At 59.6% G+C, this 26,294-nt stretch overlaps 2 protein-coding genes across 22 annotated transcripts in view; one reads left to right on the top strand and one right to left on the bottom strand.

Moving 5' to 3' along the window:
- SSPOP (SCO-spondin) overlaps positions 1-13,954 on the bottom strand; it is a 56,786-nt gene extending 42,832 nt beyond the window's left edge. The window contains exons 1-29 of the mRNA XM_074366803.1: positions 13,822-13,954; positions 13,393-13,429; positions 13,044-13,164; positions 12,541-12,785; positions 12,356-12,455; positions 11,525-11,683; positions 11,355-11,434; positions 10,747-10,899; positions 10,273-10,444; positions 9,798-10,038; positions 9,331-9,475; positions 8,411-8,528; positions 7,525-7,700; positions 7,218-7,445; positions 6,856-7,021; positions 6,394-6,628; positions 5,416-5,605; positions 5,175-5,269; positions 4,701-4,957; positions 4,238-4,372; positions 3,342-3,538; positions 3,108-3,235; positions 2,913-3,022; positions 2,416-2,565; positions 2,215-2,308; positions 1,961-2,130; positions 1,524-1,757; positions 1,125-1,343; positions 430-666 (exon numbers count right to left, since the gene is read on the bottom strand). Coding sequence (XP_074222904.1) covers positions 430-666; positions 1,125-1,343; positions 1,524-1,757; positions 1,961-2,130; positions 2,215-2,308; positions 2,416-2,565; positions 2,913-3,022; positions 3,108-3,235; positions 3,342-3,538; positions 4,238-4,372; positions 4,701-4,957; positions 5,175-5,269; positions 5,416-5,605; positions 6,394-6,628; positions 6,856-7,021; positions 7,218-7,445; positions 7,525-7,700; positions 8,411-8,528; positions 9,331-9,475; positions 9,798-10,038; positions 10,273-10,444; positions 10,747-10,899; positions 11,355-11,434; positions 11,525-11,683; positions 12,356-12,443 — 4,177 coding nt within the window. The 5' untranslated portion in view covers positions 12,444-12,455; positions 12,541-12,785; positions 13,044-13,164; positions 13,393-13,429; positions 13,822-13,954. The remainder of the gene's footprint in view (positions 1-429; positions 667-1,124; positions 1,344-1,523; positions 1,758-1,960; positions 2,131-2,214; positions 2,309-2,415; positions 2,566-2,912; positions 3,023-3,107; positions 3,236-3,341; positions 3,539-4,237; positions 4,373-4,700; positions 4,958-5,174; positions 5,270-5,415; positions 5,606-6,393; positions 6,629-6,855; positions 7,022-7,217; positions 7,446-7,524; positions 7,701-8,410; positions 8,529-9,330; positions 9,476-9,797; positions 10,039-10,272; positions 10,445-10,746; positions 10,900-11,354; positions 11,435-11,524; positions 11,684-12,355; positions 12,456-12,540; positions 12,786-13,043; positions 13,165-13,392; positions 13,430-13,821) is intronic.
- Positions 13,955-16,459: 2,505 nt separating this feature from the next.
- On the top strand, positions 16,460-25,562 carry ZNF467 (zinc finger protein 467). 21 transcript variants are annotated; one of them, XM_074366815.1, is made up of 6 exons: positions 16,461-16,478; positions 19,046-19,156; positions 19,472-19,542; positions 20,043-20,159; positions 20,968-21,078; positions 23,659-25,562. In XM_074366815.1, exons 3-6 carry the CDS (start codon positions 19,509-19,511, stop codon positions 25,158-25,160), a joined length of 1,764 nt encoding a protein of 587 aa, XP_074222916.1. In that variant the 5' UTR covers positions 16,461-16,478; positions 19,046-19,156; positions 19,472-19,508; the 3' UTR covers positions 25,161-25,562. The 21 variants fall into 21 exon arrangements, 19 of the variants coding, with proteins under 19 accessions (XP_074222919.1, XP_074222916.1, XP_074222911.1 ...); XM_074366810.1 differs by lacking the exon at positions 16,461-16,478 and adding an exon at positions 16,508-17,470; XM_074366814.1 differs by lacking the exon at positions 16,461-16,478 and adding an exon at positions 17,832-17,848.
- Positions 25,563-26,294: the final 732 nt, after the last annotated feature.

Genomic DNA, 26,294 nt, shown 5'->3' on the forward strand with positions numbered 1-26,294 from the left:
AGACCCCTCTGGGAGGGGTCCCCGAGGGGCAGGCCACTGGGGCCTGTGGACATCCTCCCTACCCTCCACCCCGTTTGGCCAGGACTCGAAGGGCTGACTTCACCCAGGTCTGGTGGGGTGAAGCTGGGGGGGGGGGGCTCCAAACAGCCACTCCCCCCATCCCCAAACCGCAGAGTCGCTCACTGCCCATCCTCCTAGCCCTCCTACCCAAATGTGGGCAAAGACAAAAGCCCTTTCTTCTCTCCCCAGGGCTGGGTGGGCGGGCAAAAGTTTTCAAAAAGAGTTTCATGGAAAAGATCCAAGGAGCACAAAACTCGCTCAGACTCGGATGCCCCCAGACCTAAGTCACTCCAGCCGGCGCGCCAGCCAGAGCCGCCGGGGTGAAGGCCCGCCGGGTCGGGGTGGGAAGAGAGGGAACCCGGCTCTCACCGCAGGCGCCGGGGTCCTCGTCCGAGCCGTCGGGGCAGTGCGGAACGCCGTCGCACAGCTGCGCGGGGGCCACGCAGTGCGGGCCGCGGGCGCAGGGCGCGAGGTGCGGCGCGCAGGGCCAGCCGCAGCCGCGCTCGTCGCTGCCGTCGGCGCAGTCCTCCTCGCGGTCGCAGCGCCAGCCCCGCGGGGCGCACTCGCCGCTGCCGCACGCGAAGTCCAAGGGGCCGCAGGGCGGCGCTGCGGGGGCACCCACGCTAGAGCCCCGGTGGGGCGGACTGGGTGGCCGGGCCCTTCCACCGCCCCCGAGTCCGCCCCTCTCCCAGACCCTTCCCGCCCCCTTCCCGAGCCCTGCTCTCTCCCCACCTTCCGCCCCTCCCCAAGTCCAGCTCGCTCCCGCGTTCGGCTGCCCTGTTGGTTTTCCAGAAGCTTTCCCCTCATCCAAGAATTCCTATTAGACGCCTCTCAGTTTAGAGGGGGACTTGAACTTCAGGGAATAAGGCTGGGGCTTTTTCAGTCTCCCTAAAATGTTCTTCACTTCCTTTATTTCGGTGTCTCCACGAGGCTGGGTCTATGCTCTGGTCCTTCCCGCCACCACCCCCAGCACCTGCCCCAAGGCTTCCCTCTGAGACGCTGTCCCCTCCCTCCCAGGCCTCCAGACACCAGCTTTCTTGCCCCTTTTCGTCCAGGAGACTCACCAGGGGTGGCACTGGCCAGGGAAGTCGGTAGAGTCTCCTGGGACACAGAAAGGCCGGGCAAGGTACCAGCAGGGGGAGTGGGCAGAGAGGGGAGGGGGCAGTGCCCAGGCCCCTCGTCCGCTCCATCAGGGCAGTCCCAGACTCCATCACACAGCTGGATGGCCCCCACGCAGGTACCGTCGACACAGGACACCTCCAGAGGGGTACAGTTCACTTGCCCTGGAGCCAGAGAAAGGCACTGCTGCTGGGGCACCGCCCCTCATCCTCACTGTGCAGGGTGCCCTCACTCACACACCCGCAGGCATCTGCCTCTCAGCAGGAACCTGAATTGGTGAAGGAGGGGAGGCCAGCAGAGAAGGGGTGCCTGGTGGGCTGGAGTCCAGGGCGGGGAACACCTACCCAGACAGGACTCCTCATCGGCAGCATCTGGACAATCGGGGTGCCCATCACAGAGCAGGGCGGGGGTAAGGCAGTGCCCATTAGCACAGGCCAGCGAGCCCTGGGGGCAGGGGCAGCCCTGCTCATCCGTCCCGTCTTCACAGTCGTCCTGCCCATCGCAGCGCAGGGCCAGGGGCAGGCAGTGGCCAGAGCCACAAGACATCTGTCCCTCCGTGCAGCCTGGGGTGGCACAGCCTGGTGTGGGGAGAGCAGGTGGGCTCAGGACGCTGACAAAGATTCCCAGAGAAGCCCCCGTCCCCAGAAAGACCAGAACACCCTTGACTTGCTGGCAAGGGGAACAGCAGTTTAGGAAACCGCCCTCAGACATGGGCTTCAGTTACATGTATGAGGACTGACCCACCACTCAGCCATGGCCGCACGCCGGCCAGGACACTCACCCTCCTCATCTGAGCCGTCGCCACAGTCATCCTGGTTGTCACAAAGCCACCCCGAGGGCACACAGTGCCCGCTCTCCTGGCACGGGGCCTCTCCGTCCGCACAGCCAGGCACCAGCGCCTCGCAGTGGGCACCATCATCCCCACAGAGCCACTGACTTTCCTGGCAGGTGCTGAGGACACAGGGTTCTGAGGTCAGCCGCAACACCGGGCTCAGCCAGCCCAGGGCGCCGGGCTTTTTCCGAGTCCCCACTCACCAGTTCCCACAGTCCTTCTGCAGCACAGTCCCTGGTGGGAAGAAGCTGTCCCCCAACTCACAGGGGCAGGAAGCCGGCTCCAAGCAGACTCCACCTGAGATCACAGAAGGCAGGGCTCTGGCAAAAGCCCTGCCACACTGGCCTTGTGTCCCCTTCCCCATCCCAGTGCCCCATCCCTCTGCCCACTCTGAACCTACGCACCGTGCAGCAGAGTCCCCTCAGGGCAGAAACATCCCTCCACACAGGCAATGGCCTGGCAGTGCCACCCAGGCTCAGAACTGTGGTCGTGGCAGGAGGGGGGACACGTGGGCCCACAGGCCTCGTACACCTGGCCCCCTTCACACTGCAGAGCTGGGTGGAGAGATGAGAGGCTTGAGTCACTGAGATGAAGGGCACCAGGAAGCAACTGTAGCAAGTGAGCCAGCCCAAGGTAACACCCATGGAGGGCCCGGGGCAGGGGTGGGAGGTTGTAGACGCTTGCTGAGCCCCTCCTAAGGCTATCTGCAACATGCAAGTCACACAGGGCAGCAACGCCAGGGTGTTTGGTTCATCTAGGACAGTGGCACACGGTAAGCACTCCATACATATCTGCCCTTGAATGGATGAATGGCTGGCTCTTGGGCCAGGGGAAGTATCCTCGAAGGAGCCAAGCGAGTGGCAGGATTGGGTATCAAGGACCAAGGGCAGGGCACACTTACGGCAGAGTTCCTGGCTGCGCCAGCGCACGTGAACTCCATGCCGGGCACACTCATCTGCGTAGGTGGCGATGGCCGAGCAGAGACACTCACAGTCACCCCCTGAATCACAGCTGCAGGAGGGAGCATTCAGCCCCAGCACCCCCTCCACCCCCACGCACCCACGCCCACCCCTGTCCCCAGGCCTGCCCCTCTCACCCGCAGGTGTCATACACACACCACTCGTAGTGCCGCTGTGGGGGCACCTCCGCATGGCACCGGGCAAAGAGTGGCTGCAGCATCACCCCGCAGCGGGCACGGGCCCAGCCAGCCCGGTGGGCGTTCACCTGCAGGCAGAGCACCATGGACCAGCCAGACCCCTCCGCAGCACCCAGCCTCCCAGGTTTCTGCAGCTGCCTCCTCCTCCCTTCCCCCTTTCCTCCCCGTCCTCACGGTGCAGGGGTGCAGCAGGTCCCCTGGCTCCGGGCAGAGAGGATTGAGGCGCCAGGAGTGGGCAGCCAGTTCAGCTGTGGGCTCCAGGACTCCCTGGCGGCTCCGGAGGTCATTACTGGCATCTCCATCAAAGTCTCCACACAGCCCAGCCACCTGGCCACGGAACTGGGGGGACAGCTGCACCAGGACCCGAGTGCCTGGACAGGGAGGGCAGCAAGGGGCAGAATTGTGGAGAAATGACCCTACAGGACTTCCGTGGCGGGTGAGTGGTGGGGGATGGGAGGTTGGGGGAGAGAAGACCAAGACATCTATTATGTGGGCTTGCAGGACCACCCTGCGGAGGCACCTCCTCCCATTAGGGGCGCTGGCGCCCTCTTTTGGGGAGGATGATTGGCAGTGCTAGAAAAGACCTATGTCTAGGGGCTAAGGGCAAGAAATGGGAGCCCACTTTCCTAACCAAACCCAGGTCAGTGGGTAGGGAAATTCCCCAGCAGGCTGGACTCCAGACTCCAGGACGGACTGTGACAACCGCCAGCCTCAGAAGCCTCAGTGGCTGGCGGCTCCGAGGGCAGCCCTGCTGTGCTGACCAGGTGACTTTCTCCCACGCAAGGGGTGTGGGGGGTTATTTTGATTTCCTTCAATTTCTCAGTAACAGTTACTTCTAAATCGCCAACTGCTTGGGTTCCAGTAGTGAGATGTTAGATTTATTTTTATATTTTCTCTCTAAAACTTGGTATTTTTAAAATGTTTCTTTGCTGAGGAGGTATTACTTTTATAATGAAGAAAAACATAATTATGAAAACATAATGTGGAGACTCCGACCACATGTTCAGAGGAGGAAGAGTTCAAGGGGAGCTTTGGGGCATGGGTCAGAGGGCTAAGGGTGGGGGGCTGACCTCCATCCCAGAGCAGGGTGAGGCCCAGGCGGGTGGTGAGCAGCAGGAAGAGGCCAGCTCGGCGCAGGCTCAGCCCGGGGCCCGTGTAGACCCTGGGGGGCGTTACACTCACCCCATTCACTGTCACTGCCCGGCCTGTGGAGGACGAGAGACATTCAGGCTCAGCCCTGGGGTAAAGGGGCTCCAAGATTCGCATGAGGTCCCCCGGCCTCCCCTCCATCCCTTCCTTTGCTTCTCTAGCTCTCTGACCTGGGGCAAGTCATTAGACATCTCTGGGCCTTAATTTCATGGAGCCTTCCAGAATTATGTTTCTCAATCAAGGAGAAGGGGCACCAGCCCCGCTGCACTGACGGCTAGCAGTGGGGAGACACAGGGGGCCCAGGACCTCTGCTACCCATGTGGAGCTGTGTTGCCACCTACGGTGCCCTGCCCTGGCAATGTCACCCTTCAGTGTCGCAGCCACCTCTGAGCATGTGCACAACGGTGCCCTGCAGTCGCACGGTCAGCGCCTTGGTGCAGGTGAGGCCGCTGGCCCCGCAGGGCAGGTTCTGGGCCGAGACTGTGAACCGACCACTGGCCTCCTGCACCAGCAGATACTCGCAGGCCCCAGGGAAGGTGAGGGCCAGCCCATCAAATGTCACATAGTGAGGGGCACCTGATGCCTGGCACCGTCCATCACACCGCTGGCCCGTGCAGTGCCACTGCTGGCCCTGGCACACGCTGTGGGCAGTGGGAAGAGGGAAACAGAGTCACAAAGACAGGGACTTGGAGCTGTATCTGGGGGTGCCAGCTGATCCAGATTCCAAGCAATTCTAGATAGACCCTCAGCTTGGAGGGATACTGGGGGCTCCCATTGTGCAGGCCAGTCTGGATGTCACACCCCCATCCATCACCCCAGCCCACGCCAGGGGTCACTAAGTCACAGAGCTGGGCATACCAAGTGTTGCAGTCCTCCTGGATTGTGGCATTGGGTGGGTACCACTGCCCACTGTGACGGCAGGGACACAGCTCAGGAGGCACACAGTGCTTGTCCTGGGCAGAGGCCGGGAACAGAGAGGCTCCTTGGAGGACTGCCTGATGCCCACCCCCTCCCAACAGTTTCAGACAGCCGGGAGCAGGGCAGTGTGCTGGTTAGGGCAGGCCCCTCAGTGCCCCACGCAGCCCCCTCCTGGACTTACCAGCAGCACGGTGCCTGGGGGACAGACACATTCTCCCACGCTGCCTGGGGGGCAGGAGCGGTTGGCACCAGCGCTGTCACAGGTGAGGAGGCAGGCACCGGGGGCATAGACAAGCTCACCAGGGCAGAATGCCCGTGGAGGGGCACAGCCATGAGCAGTGCAATTCCAGAGGCCCCTCTCCTGGCAGACACTGCCGGAGGTTGGGAGGGAGGTAAGGGCCAGGTCCAAACGGGGACTCACTTCCAAGCCCCTGATCTGACCTGGGAAAGCCTCAGTATCCCAAGGGTGCAGAGCCCCCAACATTGAGGGAAAACCCAGCTCTGATGCTGGAGACCTGAGCATCTCACTCCCAACCCCGGGTGTTACAAGCACAGGAAGTGGAGCTGCTCCCAGCACCCAGCCATACCTGGGGTAGACACTACCACCCTTTCCTGCCCCAGCTCCAATGAGGCCATTGTCTGGGCTCTAGGGAGGGGCAGAGATATTGAATAACCCCATACCCAGCACGCGATTTCACTGAAGTCTCACCCACACCAAGCCCTGGACCCTGGCGCAGCCTCCATAGGTCTTCACTTGCCTTTACTTCCTAACCCTTGGAAATGCCTCTGGACCACCCTCAACTGGAATTCAGAGATCTAGGTTCTAGTCCTTCACCATTAACAAGCTGCTTGATTCTGCAAGCCGTTTAGCTTATTCGAGCCTCAGTTTCCTCATTTTCAAAGTGGGAACAATTCTTCCACTTCCTACTTAACCAAGTTATTTTAAGAATTCAGTAAGATTAAATGAGGTAATAACATAAAAAGTGCTTTATAGGTCCTAATGTGCTCCACCACAGAGGGGAAGTTATCAGTGATCTGTAATCCCACGTACATACTGTCTGCCTGGAACCCACGGGGCTACGTTCCCCATCCCTTTCCTCTAAGCTTCATCTCCCCAGCCCCAAGCTCTTTGCCTCCCCCTAGAGGTTTCTGCTCTCACCAGCGGTTGCAGTCTTTCAGGGTGGCACTGCCAGGGGCATAGCGTTGGGCCCCATGTTGGCAAGAGCACAAGCTGGGGGGCACACACTGGCCCTCAGGGTCCCATAGCAGTCCCAAGGGGCAGTTACAACCGGCCACACAGCCACCTAGCTCCGCACAGTGTTCCGGCTCCCCGCAGTTCTGACCACACGCTGGGGCACACTCCTGGTACTCCTGGCCACCAGGACACAGGACAGCTGGGCACAGAGATGCATGCAGGTCAGAGGCATAGCCACTGCTGCTCTGCCAACCCCTCTGGACGCCATGCCCCTCATGTCTCTGAAAGGAGGCAAACCCAGCAAACTGCCAAGGTCCTTCTGGGGACCCTCCTCTGCTGTAAAGATCTGGGATCTCACTAAACTGCTCCTAGAAAGTGCTGGGAGAAGGAGCCTGGGGGTGGGGCTTGCCAGCTGAGCAGACTCACGGCAGAGCATCTGGTTTCTCCAGGAAAGCAGGGCACCCTCCTGGGCACAGTGCCGAGCATAGGCAGCGAGCACGGGACACAGGCAGTCCCTGCCGGGGGCACAGCCACACACAGCCGCTAGGCAGCGCAAGTGGAACGGCTCCCTCTCCACCAGCCCGTGGCACTCCTTGGAGGGAGATGAGGAAATGGGTCAGCTCCTCCCCCATGGGTTCCCTATCTTCTCTGGTCCCCACTGCCACATCCCGGTGCTCAGCAGCCCCACCATGGCAGGGAGAAGGGCCCTCCCAGCAGCCTAGGAGGAGGGCAGGACAGGTATTGCATCCTACAGGTGCAAACAGGAGGAGCGCCCCCAACCCAGCTACCTGGAAGTCTGGGCCGTGCAGGATGGCACAAGTAGCCTCTGCAAAAATGTGGCGCTGAGAGTGGGTGCTGCAGGGGGAGAGTGGGGTGCTGTCCTCCAAGGGGCACCTTCCCTTGCCTGCCACCTGGAACTTGCTAGCAAAGGCAGCAATACTGGTCTCCACGTCACCAGCAGCTGTCAGAAAGTCATCCTGCTGGTTCCAGGTGAAGGTGCCGCACAGACCCTGCACCTGGGCCACAGGACATGAAACAGTCAAATCCAGGACCACTGTGGCCTCACCCAGCAACTCACCCAAATCCCCCACACACCTGGTGGGCATAGCGGGGGTCCAGGGTGATGTAGGCTGCAGGATCGAACACTCCCCAGAGGACACGGGCCCCAGGCCAGCGCAGCAGCAGGAAGGTGGAAGAGGCCCGGGAGATGCTGAGGCCCTGGGCACCACTCCAGGGCAAAACCACATCCTGCCCGTCAACCAGTACTGCTCCTGGAATCGGGGGCCAGTGAGGGGGCCACCCCTAAAGGGCTGGGCTGGGCTGATGAGGGGGAGGGAGGGCACATTGCAGGATGGAGCTGTGAGAAGAGGAAGGACCTGGGGTGGGAGGTGGGAGGGCCTGGGTCACCGTTGGCTGCCCACCCTGAGCCAAGGGAACTGGAGTGACCCCCAGGAGGTCACTCATCCCACTTGAGCACCCCCCATCAGACTTTTAGCACCCACTTTGCCTTTGTCTTTGGGGTCAGTATGCTGGAGGAGCTGGGCAGACACAGCCAGGAGCAGACGCAGGGGAAGAGAGATGGAGGGACGGGGCCCCGGTGATCCAGAGCTGGGAGGGACCTGCCTGGCCTGGTTATGCCATAAGGCCTTTCGGATCCCTCAGAACAATATGAACTGTACTCCCCCCAACCCAACCCACCACGGACAGGGCAGAAGATGTCTTGGAAAATTTCCACAGGACTGTATGTCTGTTTCAGAGATGAGAGAGTTCAGGGGAAGTTGAGGCAGTGAGTTTGGTTATGGGAGTCTGGGAGGAGATTTTGGGCTCAGAAATAGGGCAGTGTGGATGGAAGATGCTGGACAGAGTCCAAGTCTGCAAGGAGAGGAGGGGTGACAGGAGGCCACTGGGGCCTGAGCCACACTTTTGAGCGTTGCCAGGAGCAGAAGGCCTGGTAGGTAGGTACTCTGAGAGCTGAGGCTACCTGAGTCTCTGAGCTGGATGCGGGTGTCCCCCAGGGAGACAGAGATGGCATGGAGGCAGCTCCCAGACTCGCAGTCCCCGTGCTCCAGGATGATCAACAGCTGCTTCTTCGCAAAGTCCTGGGGCAGAGTGTGAGAAATGTGGTGGGGGTGGGGCAGACCCCCAAGAACAGGGACTGTTCTGCCCCTTCTCCTGTCCTACTGAACACCTACAGCACACACCTGGAAGCGGCTCCCATCCAGCATGTGTGCTGACCACCTCCCAGCCAGCCAGACTTTGTGAGGTAAGGAACTTAACCCTTGCCAAACGCTGGCATGTGTGAATGTGTGCATGTGGAGGTGTGTGTGTGCATGTTCGGGCAACATGTCTCCTCTCTCTCCTCCCTGTGGGTATGTATGTTCCTGTGTGTGTGTTTGTGTGCGTGCACACGCACGCGCTAAATCTATCAGCACACGTATGAGTGTGTCGTATCTGAGCGCCTGTTTGTGTCTATGTGTGTAAGAAGGTGGCCTGAACTTGGGAAGCCACCTAACTTTATTGGGGGAAGGAGAGCTGGGGAGGAAGCAGAATCCTTATTTCCCCTGGGATTGTTTATCAGGAAGTAGCGTGTGACAAGCCCAGCTGTCCCGTCTGTGAGAAAGGATGGGTTTTGTTTTGTGCCCTGAGCTGGGGTGGCGATGACATTGGGACTTTCACAGGAAGCTAAGGAGGAAGCGAGAACCCAAAGGGAGGCTTGGAGGTCTGCGGCTGCCATCTTTCCTCCAGAATCCGTTCTCTCTCAGCTTTTCCTTGGACGAATGTGTCTGTTTTGTTTATTCATTTAGTGGTTTCCTCACAGTCACCTCTGCCCCCACAGCATCCTTACGAGGGCCCCTGCTCTGGCAAGACGCGCCCCGCTCCCGGAGTTGGTCTTCTGCACACCTGCACCAGGCTGGAGCGGCAACCTGGGCTTCCGCGGAAGGAGAAGCTCCGCCCATCGAAGGTGAGGTAATGCCCGTCCCCGCCCACCGCGCACTCGGCGGGGCACGGCGCCTGCGCGCAGAGCCAGCGGCCGTTCTGGCACACGCTGTGGGTGCAAGGGGTGTGAGGTCGCGCTCTGGATCGGCCCCATGGCGGGGACCGAGCTGGACACGCCCTCCCACCCCGCAACACTCTGGTCCCTCCCTCCCCCGGCTCCCTTCTCCCCGTTAGGGCTGGAGGTCAGCTAATGGAGGTCACCGAGTCGGTTTTTAAGAGGGGCCGTCAATTATGCCACAAGAGGCCACAGGTCACTCGTGAGGGAGGCCCTAGAAGGGAGGCAGGTTGAGGACATAGCATAAAGGAGGGATCAGAGGGGACCAGGTGGCCCCCAACCCCAGCGAAAGGGCCAGCAAGGCCAGCAGACCCACCACGGGTTGCACAGCTGGCGCACGGTGTCGCCGGGGTCATAGCGCCGGCGTCGGTGGTAGCAGGGGCAGCGCGCGGCCGGCACACACAGGGCGCCGTCCCAGAAGAGGCCCGGCGGGCACTCACAGCCGCTCACGCACTGTTCCCCGCAGTACACCTCGCCTCCCTCGCCCACTGCCGAACAGCTGGGCGGGCAGGCCGAGGCGCAGTCCGAGTACAGCTGGCCGCCCGGGCACAGGCGCTCTGCGGGCACAGGGGTGGCTGTGAGGCCCGAGAAGCTTTCTCCTCTAGCCAGACCCCGCGGCCCCTGAAGAGCCGGGAGGCCGGGGCACCCCTCCCCTCCCCCGCTAGAGAGGGCTCTCAGCGGGTGGCGGACCCCTGTGGAAACAGGAGCCACACGAGGGCCTCCATCAGTTCCCAGTTCCACGGGGAGGGGAGGCTAGAAGCTGTGCAGAGAGGGACAGGCAGGAGCCCTACCGCAGAAGCCGGGCTTCCTCCAGCGAACGCGGACGCGCCGCGCCGCACAGTCCTGGGCGTAGCTGGCCAAGGTGGCGCACACGGCCTCCAGCCGCTCCTCTCGCCCACTGCCCGCTGGGGCCCCAGCACAGTAGGCAAAGAGGCAGGCCTCGTGGTACTCAGCTGGGGGGACCTGCGGAGACAGGACAGCCCCTCAGCCAGCCAGCCTTCTCCAATACTCACCAGCGCCTCCTTTCCCTAGCTTCGGAAACACCCTGGTTTATAATCAAAGGGATGAACTCTGAAAGGGACCTTAGAGAGCATATACAGGAGCCATCTCATTTCCCAGAGATAAAATCGAGGACAGAGAGGGGGTGCCTTGACCGATAGCCCTGAGCAATTTAGTGGCAGGACCAGGTGCCCCACTGACACCTCCCCAGCACTCCCCCTTCCCATCCCTGCAGTGTCTGATGCCACCTCCATTCCGACCCATACCTGGGCATGGCATTCCCTGAATGGACCGTCCAGCAGCTGGTGGCACACATCCTGGGCTTCAGCCCGAAGCTGGCCAGGCTCCATGCCTGCCTCTGGGCTCCTCAGGGGGTCCTCACAGCCCTGGGCTGCCTCCACTGCATCTGGACACCCAGGCTGGGAATAGTTGGAGTAAAGCCAAGGGGCCAGGATGAGGGACGTTAACCAGGACATCAGGAAATTGGCTATTGCCCTCATACCTTCTTCAAGGCCCAGCTGTCAGGGCCACAAGCCCAGGCATCCTGGGACTGCAGGAGGCAGCGAAGAGACAAGCCCAGGTGGGTGTGGTGGGGGAGAGGGGAGCCAGAGTAACTCTACCCACAGGCAGGAAGTTAGATAACTAGCTAGTTTACCAAAGCTTGTTAGTGACCAGGTCCGTGAGTGCATCTCCTGGATGGTTACTTCATGTAGGCAGTAGGGTCTGTGGGCAGCACCTCACACTGTGCTCCTCTGGGACCCTGAGCCTGCCCCCTCTCCATCAGTTGATGACAGAGACAGAACAGAGGCTTAGAGGTGTCAGAGAAGCAAGGTGGGCAGGCAGGGAGTGAGGGAACCCAGCACTGTAGTCTCACCTCTGAGTCTGGGAGCCTCCAGGAATTCCCAAAGGTGGCAGCTAACCCAGCCAGTCCCCTCCCCGGCTCCAAGAAGTCATCTGGGGAAGGGCAAGGGCAAGGAAGAAGTGCTGTGTCGGGGGTCCCCTGTCTCCCCTCCTACAGCACCAACCAAGTCTCACTCCACTTACCCTCAGGCCGGTCGTTGTAGACTCCACAGAGGCCTTGAGTCTGTCCCTGGAGCTCATGGTCCACGGAAATAGAGACAGAACTGGACCTGTCCAGCCTCACAACGACCCCCAGGCCCCCCGACAGCACCAGCCAGTCCCCTTGCCACTGCAGGCTCAGCCCTGGGCAAGGAAGACAGAGTCACACTCCCCTCCCTTCCCAGTGTCACACCAGAGTTTAGACTGCCTGGGGAAAGAAGGAAAGGATTTTTCACTATTCTAGAGAGCTCTGCACTTTATGCCCTTCAAAGTGATTGGTTTCCCATCACAGAACCTCTTTGAGAAGTTCGTGAATGCTTTGGACGCTCTCTTGAGGATAAACCATAAAACACAGTGCACCGCACGCGCGCGCACGCATGCGTCCACATGCATGTGCCCATGAAACCCGACCCCTACCTCACTCCAAGGACCCCAAGCAAGACAAAATTCTGATATGAGTGTCCTGTCTAGTAGCACAAAAGACTTTCCTCCCAGCACTCCAGGAGGCAGGCAGGTGGGGAAACTGAGGCTCAGAGAGTTTGACCAGAGGGACTTGCCCCAAGTCACACTGTGAGGAGGTTAGTGGGGGTGGGTTACAGGGGTGGAGGATAAGGTTCATGACCTCCTGGTGCCTCAGTGGACTCCCTCATTTCCAAATGCTGCCTCCCAACAGCAGTAGGGGTAGGGGAGGCTGCAGGCTTCCACTCAACTGCCCAACTTCTGCTGACCTCTGGCTCCCTTCCTGGGGGCAGGCGGACTTTCCCAGAGGAGCAAATGGGGCCCTGGACCATCTCCTGCTGCCCACAGTTCCCTTACCGGGGAGCAGCCAAGACTTGCCCTCAGGTACCAGCTGCCCATTCACAGAGACATTTCCACCCTGGATCAGCACCTCCTCTGGTCCCATCACCACCCGGGCCTTGGGGGAGACACAGAGTGATCAGCGGCTCTCCTCCTCCTGCATCCAGCTCCCTCCCTGGGTTTGTCCCCATCTCCCTCCTCACCAACTGACAGTGCCCATGCGGGGGGCAATGCCCCCTGGGCTCTAGGTAGACAGCCCAGGTGGAATCAGCTGCGCCAGCCAGCAGGTAGGTGCAGCGGCCCAGGAAGTGGTAGTGGCGTCCGTCAAAGGTGCGATAGTGGAAGCCAGACCAGGTGGAGCAGGTGGCCGAGAGACGCTGGCGCTGGCTCAAGAGCTGGGCCACGGCCCCTGCCAGGGGCTGCAGGAGGGCTGGAGAGGGTGTGTTTCCTGGGGGAGATACACCAACCATGAGCTTCTGAATGTGGGAAGGAGGGCGGAGGGTGAGGATGCCAGGCTAGCAGAGAGTGCACGGCCAGTCTGGTGGGGGGGTGGGGGTGGGAGGGGACTCACCTGAGAGGAGAGGGGAGTGGGCATGGGCCCCACAGAGAGGCCCAGAGCTCAACAATTCTAAGTGGGAGCGCCTGTGCGGGTAACAGGTGATGGCCGGAGCTGCACCTGTCCCTCAGGCTGGGTCTGTGGACCCACCTGGGAGTTGTTGGCTGGAGCAGCTGTGGCATGCCTGGGAGTGGCCATCCCGCCAGCTGTGTCCCCAAGGCTGAGCACAGCACTCCTTCAGGCTTCCAGCAGAAGCATTAGCTGAGCCTGCCTGTGGTTGACACAGCCATGTAGCAAAGCAGTGGCCCTCAGGGCTGGCTTCTGCAAGGGCTGTGGTGGGGAGAGAGAGAATGGGGCAAACCCGGACAGTCAGCCTGGACCCGGCAGCTTCCCTCCCCGGGCAGCCTGCCACCTCCAGGAAACCCTGGATCTGGGCTAATCCCAGGTGCTTACCCAGGTTGCAGTGGGGGCCCCCCCAGCCTGGGCAGCATGCCCTCACCGTCCGGTTCCAGGCAGCAGGCTGGGTTTCTGGGGGCCTGGGTCCACCGAGCAGGGGGAAAGGAGAAGATGTTAGTGTTCAGCCCTACCCCTGGGAATGGCCTGGAACATTCAATCTGGTCACCTACTCTGAGTGGCTTTATCGTGCAATTTTCCCTTCTTGGTCTTAATTTCCCCATGTGCAAAGCGAGAGTGGTCTTGGGGTGGCAGACTGAAGTGTAGAGCATTGTGACTTTCCCTGTGCTGCCCACCGAAGTGCCCACTCATCCATCACCCCTACCCCCACCCTCTGCCCTTCTTGAGCTCACCTAGGACCTGCTTCCCAAATGCCCGCTTCTCCAGGTCACCACTCAATCCTCCCTCACTCTTAGGAGGTCACCCCGCTGCTCTCTCCTGCTCAGTAGCCAGTCAAGGCTCCGACCTCACTCACTTGTAGATGGGACAGAGCCCCGCACGGCCACTCCAGGTCAGGTCCAGCTGCCAGCCCTGGCGCTGATAATGGTAGAGACTGGTGCAGGGCACCAGGTCCTCCTGACGGGGGGTTACTTCCTCCTCCCCCAGGATGGTCTCTGTCCGTTCGCACCACCGCCTGCCACAGATGGGGACTAACAGCTAAGGCCACTGTCCCCTCCATCTGAGAGGCCCTATCCTGTGACCCCACTCCCAGCAAAGAGTTAATTAACTGAGGAGGAGGCTGAGATTGGAAGAGAGAAGGGGGATAGGGGAGTCTGGCTGCCTCAGAGGGTGGTCCTGGTCCTGGGGCAGGAGAAGGAGCTCAGTGGGAGGGGCCCCAGGGTGGGCTGCTTACCCATTAGTTAGTGCCCATGCCATCCTAAAGAGGAGGACAGGGAGCAGCATGGTGACGCCCCCAGGTCACCTTTAGGGGACTGTGAGGTTTTGGGGGAGTCAGTGCTGTGGCAGGTGAGCAGAGAGGCCAGTGCTGGCCTCCCCCACCCCACAGTGCTATCCGCTGCAGCCTGGTGTCCCTGTGTCCGAGGCAGCCTGCGACAGCGAGAGCGAGAGCGAGGCCCATGGGGCTGCGGGGGCTTTATCTCAGCCCCGTGCCCTGGAGCACCAGCTGCCTGGAACTGGATTGGACCTGCCTGTACAATCCCCTCAGAGGCCAGTTCTCCCTGGAAACAGCCCCCTTCCTGTGTGTGCGCACGAGTTTGTGTGTGTGTGTGTGTGTGTGTATAAAATGGGAAGGGGTGCACGTGTCCCAAGCCACAGTAAGACACTCTGGGCCTCTGATATTTTCACAAACAGGCCCTACCACCAATTAACGTGGACTCTGGGCAAGTCACACTTTCTTTCTAGACCTCAACTTCCTTACCAGTAAAAACCCCAGGGGCCTCCCAGGGAATCATAGGTGGGACAGGGGCTCCATGAAACTACTTTGAAATTGTGTGTGTGCGTGTTTTTCAGAGGACAGTTCCATAACTTTTATTAGATTTGCAAGGGAGACCATGACCCCACAAAATGGTTGAGTCACAAGGCCACATAATGGATGCAGACTTCCAGCCCTAAAATCCTGACTGTATGATTCTCTCCCCTGTCCCTTTCCTGCCCCTCCCGCCTCCTCTCCCACCAGGCACTCCAGAAACGAGGGTCAGTGAGCAGAAGGAGCTGAGTTCCCAGGTGGTTGGACTGTGTAGGGACAGAGGGATGATGTAACCTTCCCTCTGTGTGCCTCATTTCTCACTGAGGGTGATTGTGTGGCTGGCTGGGTGCACCTTGGTCTCCTTCTGAGTCTCCTACGGTCCTTGGGGCCCAGAACCAGGAAGCCCAAGCAGGGGAGTGAGAGCCAGCATCTGAGAGGAGTGCCTGGGGGAGGAAGTGTTGGGGGCAGGAGACAGAGGGGCCTTGGAGCTAGCTCCCCCAGACCTGGGAGCAAGGCAGCCGGATGGGATAATCTGAGCATCCGGTTGGAAGAGGGCAGCAGTAGGCTCCCCAGGGGAATCCTGGTTACATCCTGGTTACCAGCTCCAAGGACGCCCAGGCTGGAATGTGGCCTGGGCCTCAGATCCCATAACTCTCCAGTCCCTAAACCTGATGTCCCTCCAAGCATCCCACATGGTCACCCCAAGTGTGGGAGGTGGGGAGGCCGCCAGGAACCAGAGCTGTGCCAGGCATTCTCTGGGCCCACCATTGGTCCTGAGCCAAGTGAGGGTGCAGTGAGTCCCTCAGGGAGCTCTCCGATGGGGTCCTCGGAAAGGCCCAGGGTTACACCATGGGCTCTCTGCTGTTCCCAGTCTCACATATGCCCGCCTGGACACTCTCCCTACAGCACCTCACATGCTTACACTCCCACTGGAGAACTTATAAGGCCAGACACAGGTGCTTTCGCCCCACCTGGGCACACAGTGACACGTTCTGCCCCGAGGGCTGCCCTGCAGTCTAGTGAGCAGGCCAAGCACTGAGAGGCTGAAGCAGCCCATCTGGAAGGTAGAAGCACCCTTCGCAGCTGATTCCGAGGACCACCTGTTCCCATGCCTCTCATCCTAAACATCAGCAAATGTTGATGGGCACCTGCTGTGTGACGCGCTTCTCTGTGTCCCCGTGACCCCTCGTGATGGTATGTGGAAGCTAGGGGAGCTTGCCTTGCACTCCAAAGGCCATTCCCACATGTCCCCGCTCTGGATTCCAGCCGCTGCTGAAAAAGCAGCACTTGGATTGGAGAGAAACACAAGTCAGAACCGTCCTTTCCTCTAAAGAGGACAGGAGGGAGGAAGCTGGAACCCAGGGGAGATTGGAGAAAGAAATTAGGGACAGGGAACCTGGAATAACCCGCCCATATTTTAGCTGAAGGAGGACAGGATATGGGGAGCCTTCAGGAATTGAGGTGCCCAAGTGGCAAAGCTGAAGAAAAACATCACAACTCGGAGCAGGGACACCTGAGGGCTGAGGGCATCCCTCCACACCCGACTAACAGAGGTTTCCAGCCCAGTAGGAGGATCCGCCCCCACCACGCCCAGGGAACTCTCCCCTCTCGGCTGCGGGCTTCCCCGACCCGCCCTCGGAGTCTTCACTCGGCCCGACTCCTGCCTCAGTCCCCGACGCCTCCTCTCCAGACCTGCCTTCTTCCAGGTGATCTGGTTCAATCCCCCCATCCCAATTTCTCCTTCGAAGGACACGTTCTTGGCAGGCACTGGGGCCCAGCCTTGTCTCCTTCGGGCTCTCCTTATGGCCCCAAGGGACTTGGCTTCCGCGGCGGGTCTCAAATCAGGGGCGGATGCGGGTCTGGGTGGATCCAGGTGGGTTCGGGATGGAGAGCCGGGGCCGCAATTTCTCAGACCGAACCCACCGACCGACAGTCGGGAGACTTGATCCGCATGCCACCGCGGGAGCGCGGCGCAGACACACTCTTGGCGGGCACTCGCGTTTCAAAGACAGCAGGGCAGACACTGGCTCCCCTCCCCTGAACACGCCCTCTCCCCTTCCCCCCAAGTCCTCACCGCCCCCCAACGCCCCGCGCTCCACCTTTCGCCTGGCTCCTCCCTCGGCTCCTGCCAGCACCCTCCCTCGCAGCCCGAGTGCCCTTCCTCCTTACCTCCTCTCCCTCCCCCACCCCTTCCCCCCCACACACTCCTCTCTTCCCCTCTTCCCTCTCCCCGTTCCTTAGCTCTCACTTTCCATCACCTACTACAGTCCAGTCGTGCCTCCCGACGGTCACCAGCCCGCCTAACCCCGCTGGGCACACTCATCACTCCAGGGCACCCTGACCCAGACCTCCCCTACCGGGTGCCCCGCTGCTCTCCTCCCGCTTCCTTGCTCCCCTCCCCCTCCCGGGTGCCGCTTCCCGGCTCCCGCTTCCTCCGCGTCTTTTCCTTTCCCCTCCCCGCGAAGTTTCGGGGCTGTCAGTCTGTCAGTCTTCGGGCAGTCAGCACCCGAGCTGCAGACAGCGGGCGCCATCGAGAGCGGAGCCCGCTGGGGCGGGAGGCCCGGGCGCCCGGGTCCGGGCAGCAGCGGGGAGACCCGGCCGGCCGTCCGCTGGGTACCGGCCGCAGAGATTCCCAGGGCCGGCGCTCCGCCGCTTCCCCGCCACACCCGCACTTGCAGCCACCGCCCGCGCCGCACAGGTGACAGCCTCGGGGGTGCCGGCGCCTAGAGCAACGGAGGGGGTGGGGTGGGGTTGGAGGGGGAAGAGGGCAGGGGAGGGCCTAGGGCTGGAGGAGGGAGGGGGTGGGACTGCTGAGGGAGGACCTGGCTTTTGGGGTGGGGGCGGGGGTCAGGGCTTCGGGAAGAGCAGGGAGATGGGATCCGGAGGGATGGGAGGGGGCTGGAGAGAGGGGGCCGGGTGGGAGTCGGGTGGGAAACGGTGGGAGGCTCCCGAGGGGTGGGACTGGGGCGTCTTAGGAGAGGTGAGACGGAGTGTGGGAGGAGGCCGAGGGAAAGGGGAGGAAACCGAGGCGCGGGGATCGGGCGTTTGGGAGGGGCGGAGAGAAGGGCGCTGACAGGTGAGAGCCCCGGAGCCGGGAGGGGACGGGACGTGGAGTGAAGTGCTGGCGGAGGGGCTCTCGGGGGACAGACCGAAGCGGGGAGGTGGGCCGGCAGGAAAACTTGGGAGGGGTGAGAAGTCAGCGGGGAGCAGAAATGGGGAAGGAGACACTGAGAGGGAGGGGAGGAGACGCGGAGGTGTGTTGGGAGGCAGAGGTGGGGAGGGGCAGGGCCGGTGAGACGGTCTGGAGTGAGCGGTAAGCCTCAGACCCCGAGACCTGCGGGGCCGGGGGGGTTGGGGGGAGCTCGCGGAGAGGACTGGAAGGGGGAGGGGAAGAGCAGTTGTGGGGAGTGGGGACCGGGAAGGAAGGGAAGCGAGAGCCTGCTGGGGAGGCAGAGGGGGAAGGGAGACGGGGCCTCGGAGGGGAAGGAGAGCTGCAGGAGGGAGGGAGAGAGGGAAGGAAAAATGGTGTGGGGAGAGGGGGAGGAGGCCCGGGGAGAGGGGAGGAGGAGGGAATTGAGGTGAAGAGAGGAAAGGAGAAGGAAGGGAAACCAGAGTGGGGGAGGAGAGGGTGGGGGAGGGGAGAGCCGGGAGGAGGAGGGCGGTGTAGGAGAGGAAGGAAAAGAGGAGGGGGAAAGGAAGGGAGAGGGTGTGCAGCCGTGGAGGGGGAAGGAGCCGGGGGAGAACCAGGAGGGAAGGGATAGGCGGCCCAGAGACTAGGGAGGAGGAGGGGAGCACTGCCACGAAGGTTGCCCCAGCGGAGGGTCCGGGGGGCGGTGGCTGCGGAGGGCAGACCGGAGGGGACGGAGAGGGTAGGCCTGCAGGCTGTGGGCAGGGGGAGGAGCCTGAGGGGCGGGGCAGGGGGCGGAGCTGGGGAGCCAGCCAGCTTCTGTGGGGAGAGAGGGCGGAAGGCAGAGGGAGCGGGAGAAGGGAGGGGGAGCGGGAAGGCTGCCAGAGAGGCGGGGGGGGGGGAGGGGAGTCTACTAGGGGAGGGGCAGCGAACCCGCTGGGGGAGGAGCCTGGAAGGGGGCTCGAGGGCGGGGTATCCAAGCCTGGGAAAGCCCCGTGGGGGAGAGGCGATGGCTTTGAGGTAGGGTTTTGGGGAGAGGAAGCCAGAGCTATTTCCTGCCTTCAGTGAGGACTCTCCTCTGAGGGCCTCCCCACCAGTTACCCAGTAGTGATATCTCCGCCCCTAAGCTGGCTCCTATTTCACCAGCTCCTGAAGTGACAGCTGGAGAACCTAGGGGACGAAGTTCCCCGCTCCCCATCCTGGCCCCCTACCCTCCACCCTCTCCCCAGAGGATCAGCTGATTCCTGACACCCCCAGGCAAGAGCACTGGGGGTTGGGGAAAGTGGATGGGCTGGGGCTGGCTCTGAGAGACCTGCCAGGAGAGGGTGGGCGGCTGATATCCTGAGCTGACCTGAGCTTATCTTGCAGAAATGGCTTCAAGGCCTTCTCCTTGAGCCACCTTTAAAGGTCTCTGCTTTCTAAAATCCCCTTTCCCTCATTTCCTTTACCTGTATGGGAGGACATCCCCTTTGGAGCTCCTGGGGAGAGCTGATGGGGAGAGGTTGGACAGAGCCAAGGCCCAGGTGGAAGCTATCTGAGAAGAATCTGAACAAGAATGTATTTTCTCCTTAGGGTCTGTGGCCCGATCCCAGGAGGAGCCTGGGTTGCCATGAGAGAGACCTTCGAGGCCCTCAGCTCCCTGGGTGAGCCAGCTGGACTAAAGGAACTTGGGGGTGGAGTAGGAGGATTCAGGGGCATACTAGGCCTGCTGCTTCCCTGATTCAGACAGCAGAGCATCCTCAGGAGACTGCAACCGTGAGACCCCAGAGAACCCGGGAGACTTTAGAGCAGCATCCTTTCTGGTTTCATCAGAAAGAATGCCTGGCCCACGTTGGAGGTTGTGCTGGCCTGTACTGCAGGTGCACATGCGTACTCAACAGAGCAGCAGGGATGTTTAAATCTATTTTCTCTCTTTCTTCCATCGTCTGTCCTTGACTCAACAAAAAGGGGCTGAGGTTGATATCGGGCCAGGCTGCTGGGGAGCCTGTCCATCCCTTGTCCGTGCTAGTTAGAGACCCTTCCTTCCTGAGCACATGGGGAAAACCCATTGGGTGGGCTGGACAAGAAAAGCCACCTTTGATCATCTCCTCTGTACCGCATGCTTTACTTGGACCCATCCTTTTGATCCTTTTGCCTGTAACAGGACTCTCTGTGGGGCAGCCGGAGATGGCCCCCCAAAGTGAGCCTGGGGAAGGGTCTCATAATGCCCAGGAGCAGATGTCGGCTCCCCAGGAAGAGAGAGTGCTGGGCACATGCTCAGGTAAATAAGCGGGGACCATGGAAAGTGGCTCAGGACGGAGTCTTCCTTCCTTTGTTCATCAAGTATTTTTTGAGCACCTGCTGAGTACCACATGCTATTCTAGATATTTGGGAAACTTCATTGACCAAGTAGACAAAGATCCCGACCTTCCAGGAGTTTCATCCTAGTGAAGGCAGAGAGTCAACAAACAACAGATGTAAAAATAAGTGTACTTATAACCTATGTTAGAAGAGGATACGTGCGTCGTAGGGGATAAAGCCTGGTGAGCGGGCCTGAGACCACTGTAGGTAGGGGTAGAGCTCGCCATAGGATTAAATACGGTGGTAAGAGTGGGCCTCATTGGGAAAGAAAGACGTGAAAGAGGTGAGGGAGGTGGCGTAGCATTTACGGGGAGAAGGTGTGTACCTGGCTTCCTGACATCCGGATCTTCTCCAATGATTTGCCCTGGAACTGGGGCCCATCTGGTGGCTGGGAGGTCCCCATCCCTCCTCTTAAGGAGCCTCACATAAGCCTCTGGGCAGGGACCTTTCCTTGCTTCCACTCTCTTACACACACATATTCCAGAAACTCCTCACAGTTGTGGCTCTTGCAACCCGCACAGCCTTAGCAGCTGCCCTGCTTGAAGGAGCCTGAGGCTGCTGCCCTGGGGGCAACTGGGAAATCAGCCCCTGCAGGTATGATGGGGGATGAAATCCTGCCGGTGGGGCTGGGACTGGGATCTCAAAAGCCCCTGTTTCCCAGCACCAGTGTGGACCTCTGTCCGTCTCTGATGTCTGTGGCATCCTTGAAGTAGCCTATTCTCTGCCAGGGCACGAGGTCCCCAGCCCGGAGGAAGGTGTCCCCACTGAGCAAGCCGAAGCTCCCTGCAGAGGCCGGGTGTGCACACCCTGGAAGCCTGAGCCCGTGGGCTCCTGCCCAGGTGAGTCTTCCTATCTCTCTGTCCATCTCCTACCCTCCTAGAGGGGCCAGGCAGAGGGAGCAGGGGCCTGCCAGCTATGGGATGAGGCAGCCGCTCCAGGCCCTTCCAACCCAAGATGAATGAGGCCCTGGCTCCCTTCTGCTGTAGAGCTTCAGTACCCATAGGGAATTCTACATCCACAGACAATGGGAATCAGAGAGGCTGGTCACCAAAGAGAAACATACTCTCACCTCAGCATCCTCTAGATATCTGTCTCCCCCAGTTGAAGGACATAGCTGTTGATGACTTGAACTATGATTCCCATGAAGACATATGGCATTAATCAACCTTTTCATTGTCTCTCCCCAGACATGCTCCCTCCTCCAAATCTCCACTGACCTCAGTACTACCCAGATGTTCCAAATCTGTTGTATTTGACTCATCTCCCACACACCCAAGAGACTGAACAGTTGATTATCTCTCCACAACCCAGCCCATCACTCCTTCCACTACAACCAGGTTTATTTAGCGCCCAGTACGTCTAGGCTATGGTAGGTAGAGCACAAGAGATGAGCTCTGGAGTGACCCAGTCCTGGTTTGAATCCTTGCTCCATGTTTTTTAGCTGAGTGATCTTGGATAGGCTACCTCGCCTCCAGGAGCCTCCATTTGTTCACTCAGTTTGTTCAACAGGGATAAGAGTAAGTTCTTTGCAGGGGTTTTTGTGAAGGTTTGTGAGAGTTTGTCAGAGTGTATATCCAGTACTTCATCTCCAGTTGACAATACATGGCAGCAATCCTCAGTTTTCTGTTTATTTGGTGGGGGGAGATAATTAGGTTTGTTTGTTTGTTTGTTTGTTTATATGGAGGGACTGGGGATTGAACACAGGCCCTTGTGCATGCTAAGCATGAGCACTACCACTGAGATATACCCTCCCTATGCCTTGCCCCCTGGCGGTTCTCATTTTTATTTGACACGTAAAGAAAGAGAACACAAGATGCCTGCCCTCCAAAAGCTAAAATCTAGTTGAGGTGACACCTATAGGAGCTAGAATAAAGAATTAAAAGAACAAATAACAATAAAACTACGTCACAAGGAAGTGTGAAAGTGTCAACAGTTAAGTGTTTTTATGAAATCCTCATGCATTGGATTTGTCAGTCATTTTGTTGATTTGTGCCCCATATTGAGTGAGGTGTAGACTTCAGCTCTGATGAGGGTGGGGAGGAGGATGGGAAAACATCCTAGACTAAGAAGAGACTTTGAAGTAGGGAAGTTGACATGTGACACGGGTTAAAGGAGACCAGTTTGCGTGAAGTGAAGGGTTTATGCCTGGGAGTATTCAGACAGTTGGACTAGGTTGGCGTGAGCCTCAGGTGTAGCTAATACTTACTTTGTGCTATAAATAAGAGGGAGCTATTGATGGTTCTTCAGGAGGGTGGCATAATGAAAAAAAGTGATACCACAGTATGATAAATGGTTGTTTGGAGCTGATGTATCAATAAAAGTAACTGGGAGTAAATCTTAGCTGTGATAGTCCATGTGTAATGTAACCAAGGCTCAGGCTATTACAGGCTTTTAGAGCCAGACAGGAACTCCAGTCATCTGGTTCAAAGGTTCTCAAACAAGAATCACTTTCGGAGTTTGAAAGAAAGAGAACAGACTCATGGGCCCCACTCCCATAGGTGCATTTTGTGCAAGTTCCCCAGAAGATTATGATATGGCATCAGATTTAGGAACAATGAACTAGTCCAACCCTTACACCTAACAAACTTAGTTCAAAGAGAGTAAATGACTCAACCATGATGGTCACACTGCTGCTTGGTGCTAAAAGAGAACCCAAGTGGACACTCCCGGTCTGAGCCATCAAGGTCCCCAAGATGGGCAAAGCTCTGGGGGGAACTCATCTCAAACGTACTCCCCCAGAGGGTCCTCCCTGCTTCTCCAGGGGCTGGTGCCATCCATCCCAGATGGCTGTAGAAGCACCAATGAAGGGAAGAGGAGCAGGGGGAGCCTTTGAGAGATGACAGAAAGGAATACAAAGGTTCTCTGTGGCCACTAGAGGGGAGTGAGAGAGCAAGGGAGGCAGGAAAGGTGAGCGTCAAGGTTCCAAGGCCAGCTCACAGGGAGAAGGAGGCTGTCTGTAGTCCTGATGTTGAAGCCAGCAGGGTAGATCTGGAAGGTCAGGCGTCTGGTGATAAGCTTGATGAGCTGCAGCCTGTTTGCAAGACGCCAAGGGGAGTTGCTCAACTAGAGATGAGAGACTGTGGTTCCAGGAAGGAGCAAGCTGGACAGTAAGATCTGGGGCTGCCATGTAGGCATAGAAGCCCCGGGTGAAACCTGAGGATTGAACCTTGAGCTAGAGTAAGCGGGTGCCTACCACAGAGAAAGGGATGGCGCTAAGCAGGCAGGCAAGCCCGGGAGAAAGCTGCAGAGAGCTAAGGAGGAGGACTTGCAGTGATCTGTGAATCTGGTCATTCCCAGAAACTTTACAGGAGAGTGGAAAAGCATAAGCTAGACTCCAGGAAGTGGTGGTCGTATTGGCAAATAAATGTTGCATAAATAAACGTGGGGCCTAACAGACTCATCTTGTTTTGACATTTCAGGGGACGAGTGGATGATTCGGAAGGTGAAGGTGGAGGAGGAGGAGCAGGAGGCAGGAGAGGAGGTGGAATGGCCCAAGCATCTATCATTACTCCCCAGCCCTTTTCCCTCGCCTGAACTGGGGCCCCTGGCCGCCGCATATAAGCTGGAGCCGGGGGCCCCAGGGGCTCTGGGCGGGCTCGCTCTGACTGGGTGGATCCCGGCTTCGGAGAAGCCCTATGGCTGCGGGGAGTGCGAGCGGCGGTTCCGGGACCAGCTGACCTTGCGGCTGCACCAGAGACTGCACCGCGGCGAGGGCCCGTGCGCCTGCCCGGACTGCGGCCGTAGCTTCACGCAGCGCGCGCACATGCTGCTGCACCAGCGCAGCCACCGCGGCGAGCGGCCTTTCCCGTGCTCCGAGTGCGACAAGCGCTTCAGCAAGAAGGCCCACCTGACCCGCCACCTGCGCACGCACACGGGCGAGCGGCCCTACCCGTGCGCAGAGTGCGGCAAGCGCTTCAGCCAGAAGATCCACCTGGGCTCGCACCAGAAGACACACACCGGCGAGCGGCCCTTCCCCTGCCCCGAGTGCGAGAAGCGCTTTCGTAAAAAGACGCACTTGATTCGCCACCAGCGCATCCACACGGGCGAGAGGCCCTACCAGTGCGCGCAGTGCGCACGCAGCTTCACGCACAAGCAGCACTTGGTGCGGCACCAGAGGGTGCACGAGGCGGCTGGACGCGCCCCGGCCTCTCCCGACCCGCCCGCCTCTCCCGCTTCCCCTGCCCCGTCCCCTACCCCGTCCCCTCCCGGGCCCAAGCCTTTCGCCTGCTCTGACTGCGGCCAGAGCTTCGGCTGGAAGAAGAACCTCGCCACGCACCAGCGTCTGCACCGCAGCGAGGGGAGCCCTTTCGGGTACGATGAGTGCAGGCTGGGCGCCACCGTGGACCCCGCCGCCGCCGAGCCCTTGGCATGCGCGGCCCGAAGCACAGCGGCGCCCCAGGGCGCTCCCGCAGGCGAGCGGTCCTTCTTCTGCCCGGACTGCGGGCGCGGCTTCGCCCACGGGCAGCACCTGGCGCGGCACCGGCAGGTGCACACAGGTGATCGGCCCTTCGCCTGCGCGCAGTGTGGCCGCCGCTTCGGCTCGCGGCCCAACTTGGTGGCCCACTCCCGGGCCCACAGTGGCGCCAGGCCTTTCGCCTGTGCGCAGTGCGGCCGCCGCTTCAGCCGCAAGTCGCACCTGGGCCGCCACCAGGCGGTGCACACCGGCAGTCGCCCCCACGCCTGCGCCGTGTGCGCCCGCAGCTTCAGCTCCAAAACCAACCTGGTCCGCCACCAGGCCATCCACACGGGCTCCCGCCCCTTCTCCTGCCCGCATTGCGGCAAGAGCTTCAGCCGCAAGACCCACCTGGTGCGACACCAGCGCATCCACGACGTAGCCGCCCTTCCGGCCTCTCATGCTGACCTCTCGGCCCCAGCCTGGCCCACTCCCACCGAGGTGGCAGCACCCGCGCTCTTCTTCTGAGCCTCGTTCTCCGCCGGACCCTGCCTTTGCTTTCTTTAGCTCACTGGTTCCCCAATCCCATAGGCGACATCTCCTGGGCGGGGGAGCAGATGGTCTGGACTCCTGCTGGCCATTATCTTTCCCTCTCCATCTTACTGCGGAGAATTCTGGAAAGGATAACCAGCTTGGACATTCTGTGACAAAAATGCTAAGTGAACCCTTGGTGGGAACAGTTCAAGCCTGAGTCCTTGGAAAACTACCACCAAGAGACCCCATCAGAAGACAGACATTTCCTGGACCACCCCGGCCAAGGACTGACTAAGTCAGGAACCTCTACAGGGGGAGGGAAAGTCTGTGTACTTAAGTTTCATTAAAATTAAAAACTGAAGGCCTTGGGGCTATTAAAGGAGTTGAGGGATGGAACCCCCTGACTTTTCTCATCCATTTCCCCACCTTAACCCACACACAGATACCCCCCTTCCCTTCTATCCTGGATGAGTTTAATTTAGCTGGTAATGGGCTCTACCAAACCAAAATATAATACAGCGAATTGCTAACTCACTACCCTGCTCCCTGCTTCTAGCTCAGCCTTGATGAGGAGGAAACATTAGTATACATTTCTCATGCCGGGTGTGGAAGGCTAGAACTATAGGAGATGCAGAGAGGGGAGAGCGTGCCCCTGGCCATTTCCATGGAGACATCATGCCACCCTGGGCTCTGGAGCTCTCATGCTCTGTCTCTGTTTGTACTCTCCCCAGGGGATCTCAGAACAGCAGCCCCATCTACCACTCTGCCTGGCAGCCTGAGGAAGGACGTTAGTGGCAGATGAAGGTTGTTCTCCCATCACACTTTCTGATAAGTTCTCTCTGCATGATGGATGCTTGATCCAAACATGTCTGCAGCTGTACTTCCCCAGCCTAGGCAGGCAGGCAGGCTGGCAGGGACAGGGAGGGATAAGATTATGGGGAACATGTTGGACTTGAAGTAAGAAGTCTGACATTTGACCCTTCCTTGGCCTCTTGGAGGACTTGGCGCAGAGCACTCATGTTCCTGGGCCTCTGCTTTCTCATTACAATATGATTGTTGATGTTGATGATGGCTGAGGGCCTTTCCAATTCTAATGTCACTATCACCAAAAATAACCCTAGCAAATAC

Source organism: Camelus bactrianus, chromosome 7 (genome assembly GCF_048773025.1).
Source record: "Camelus bactrianus isolate YW-2024 breed Bactrian camel chromosome 7, ASM4877302v1, whole genome shotgun sequence".
Classification (NCBI taxonomy): domain Eukaryota; kingdom Metazoa; phylum Chordata; class Mammalia; order Artiodactyla; family Camelidae; genus Camelus; species Camelus bactrianus.

Excerpts from the sequence above, each read along its gene's own strand:
- ZNF467 (XM_074366807.1), top strand. The coding sequence starts at position 19,455 with ATGTATTTTCTCCTTAGGGTCTGTGGCCCGATCCCAGGAGGAGCCTGG. Across the intron at positions 19,543-20,042 it reads CGAGGCCCTCAGCTCCCTGG|GACTCTCTGTGGGGCAGCCG; the intron begins GTGAGCCAGCTG and ends TGCCTGTAACAG. Across the intron at positions 20,160-20,967 it reads AGTGCTGGGCACATGCTCAG|GGCACGAGGTCCCCAGCCCG; the intron begins GTAAATAAGCGG and ends ATTCTCTGCCAG.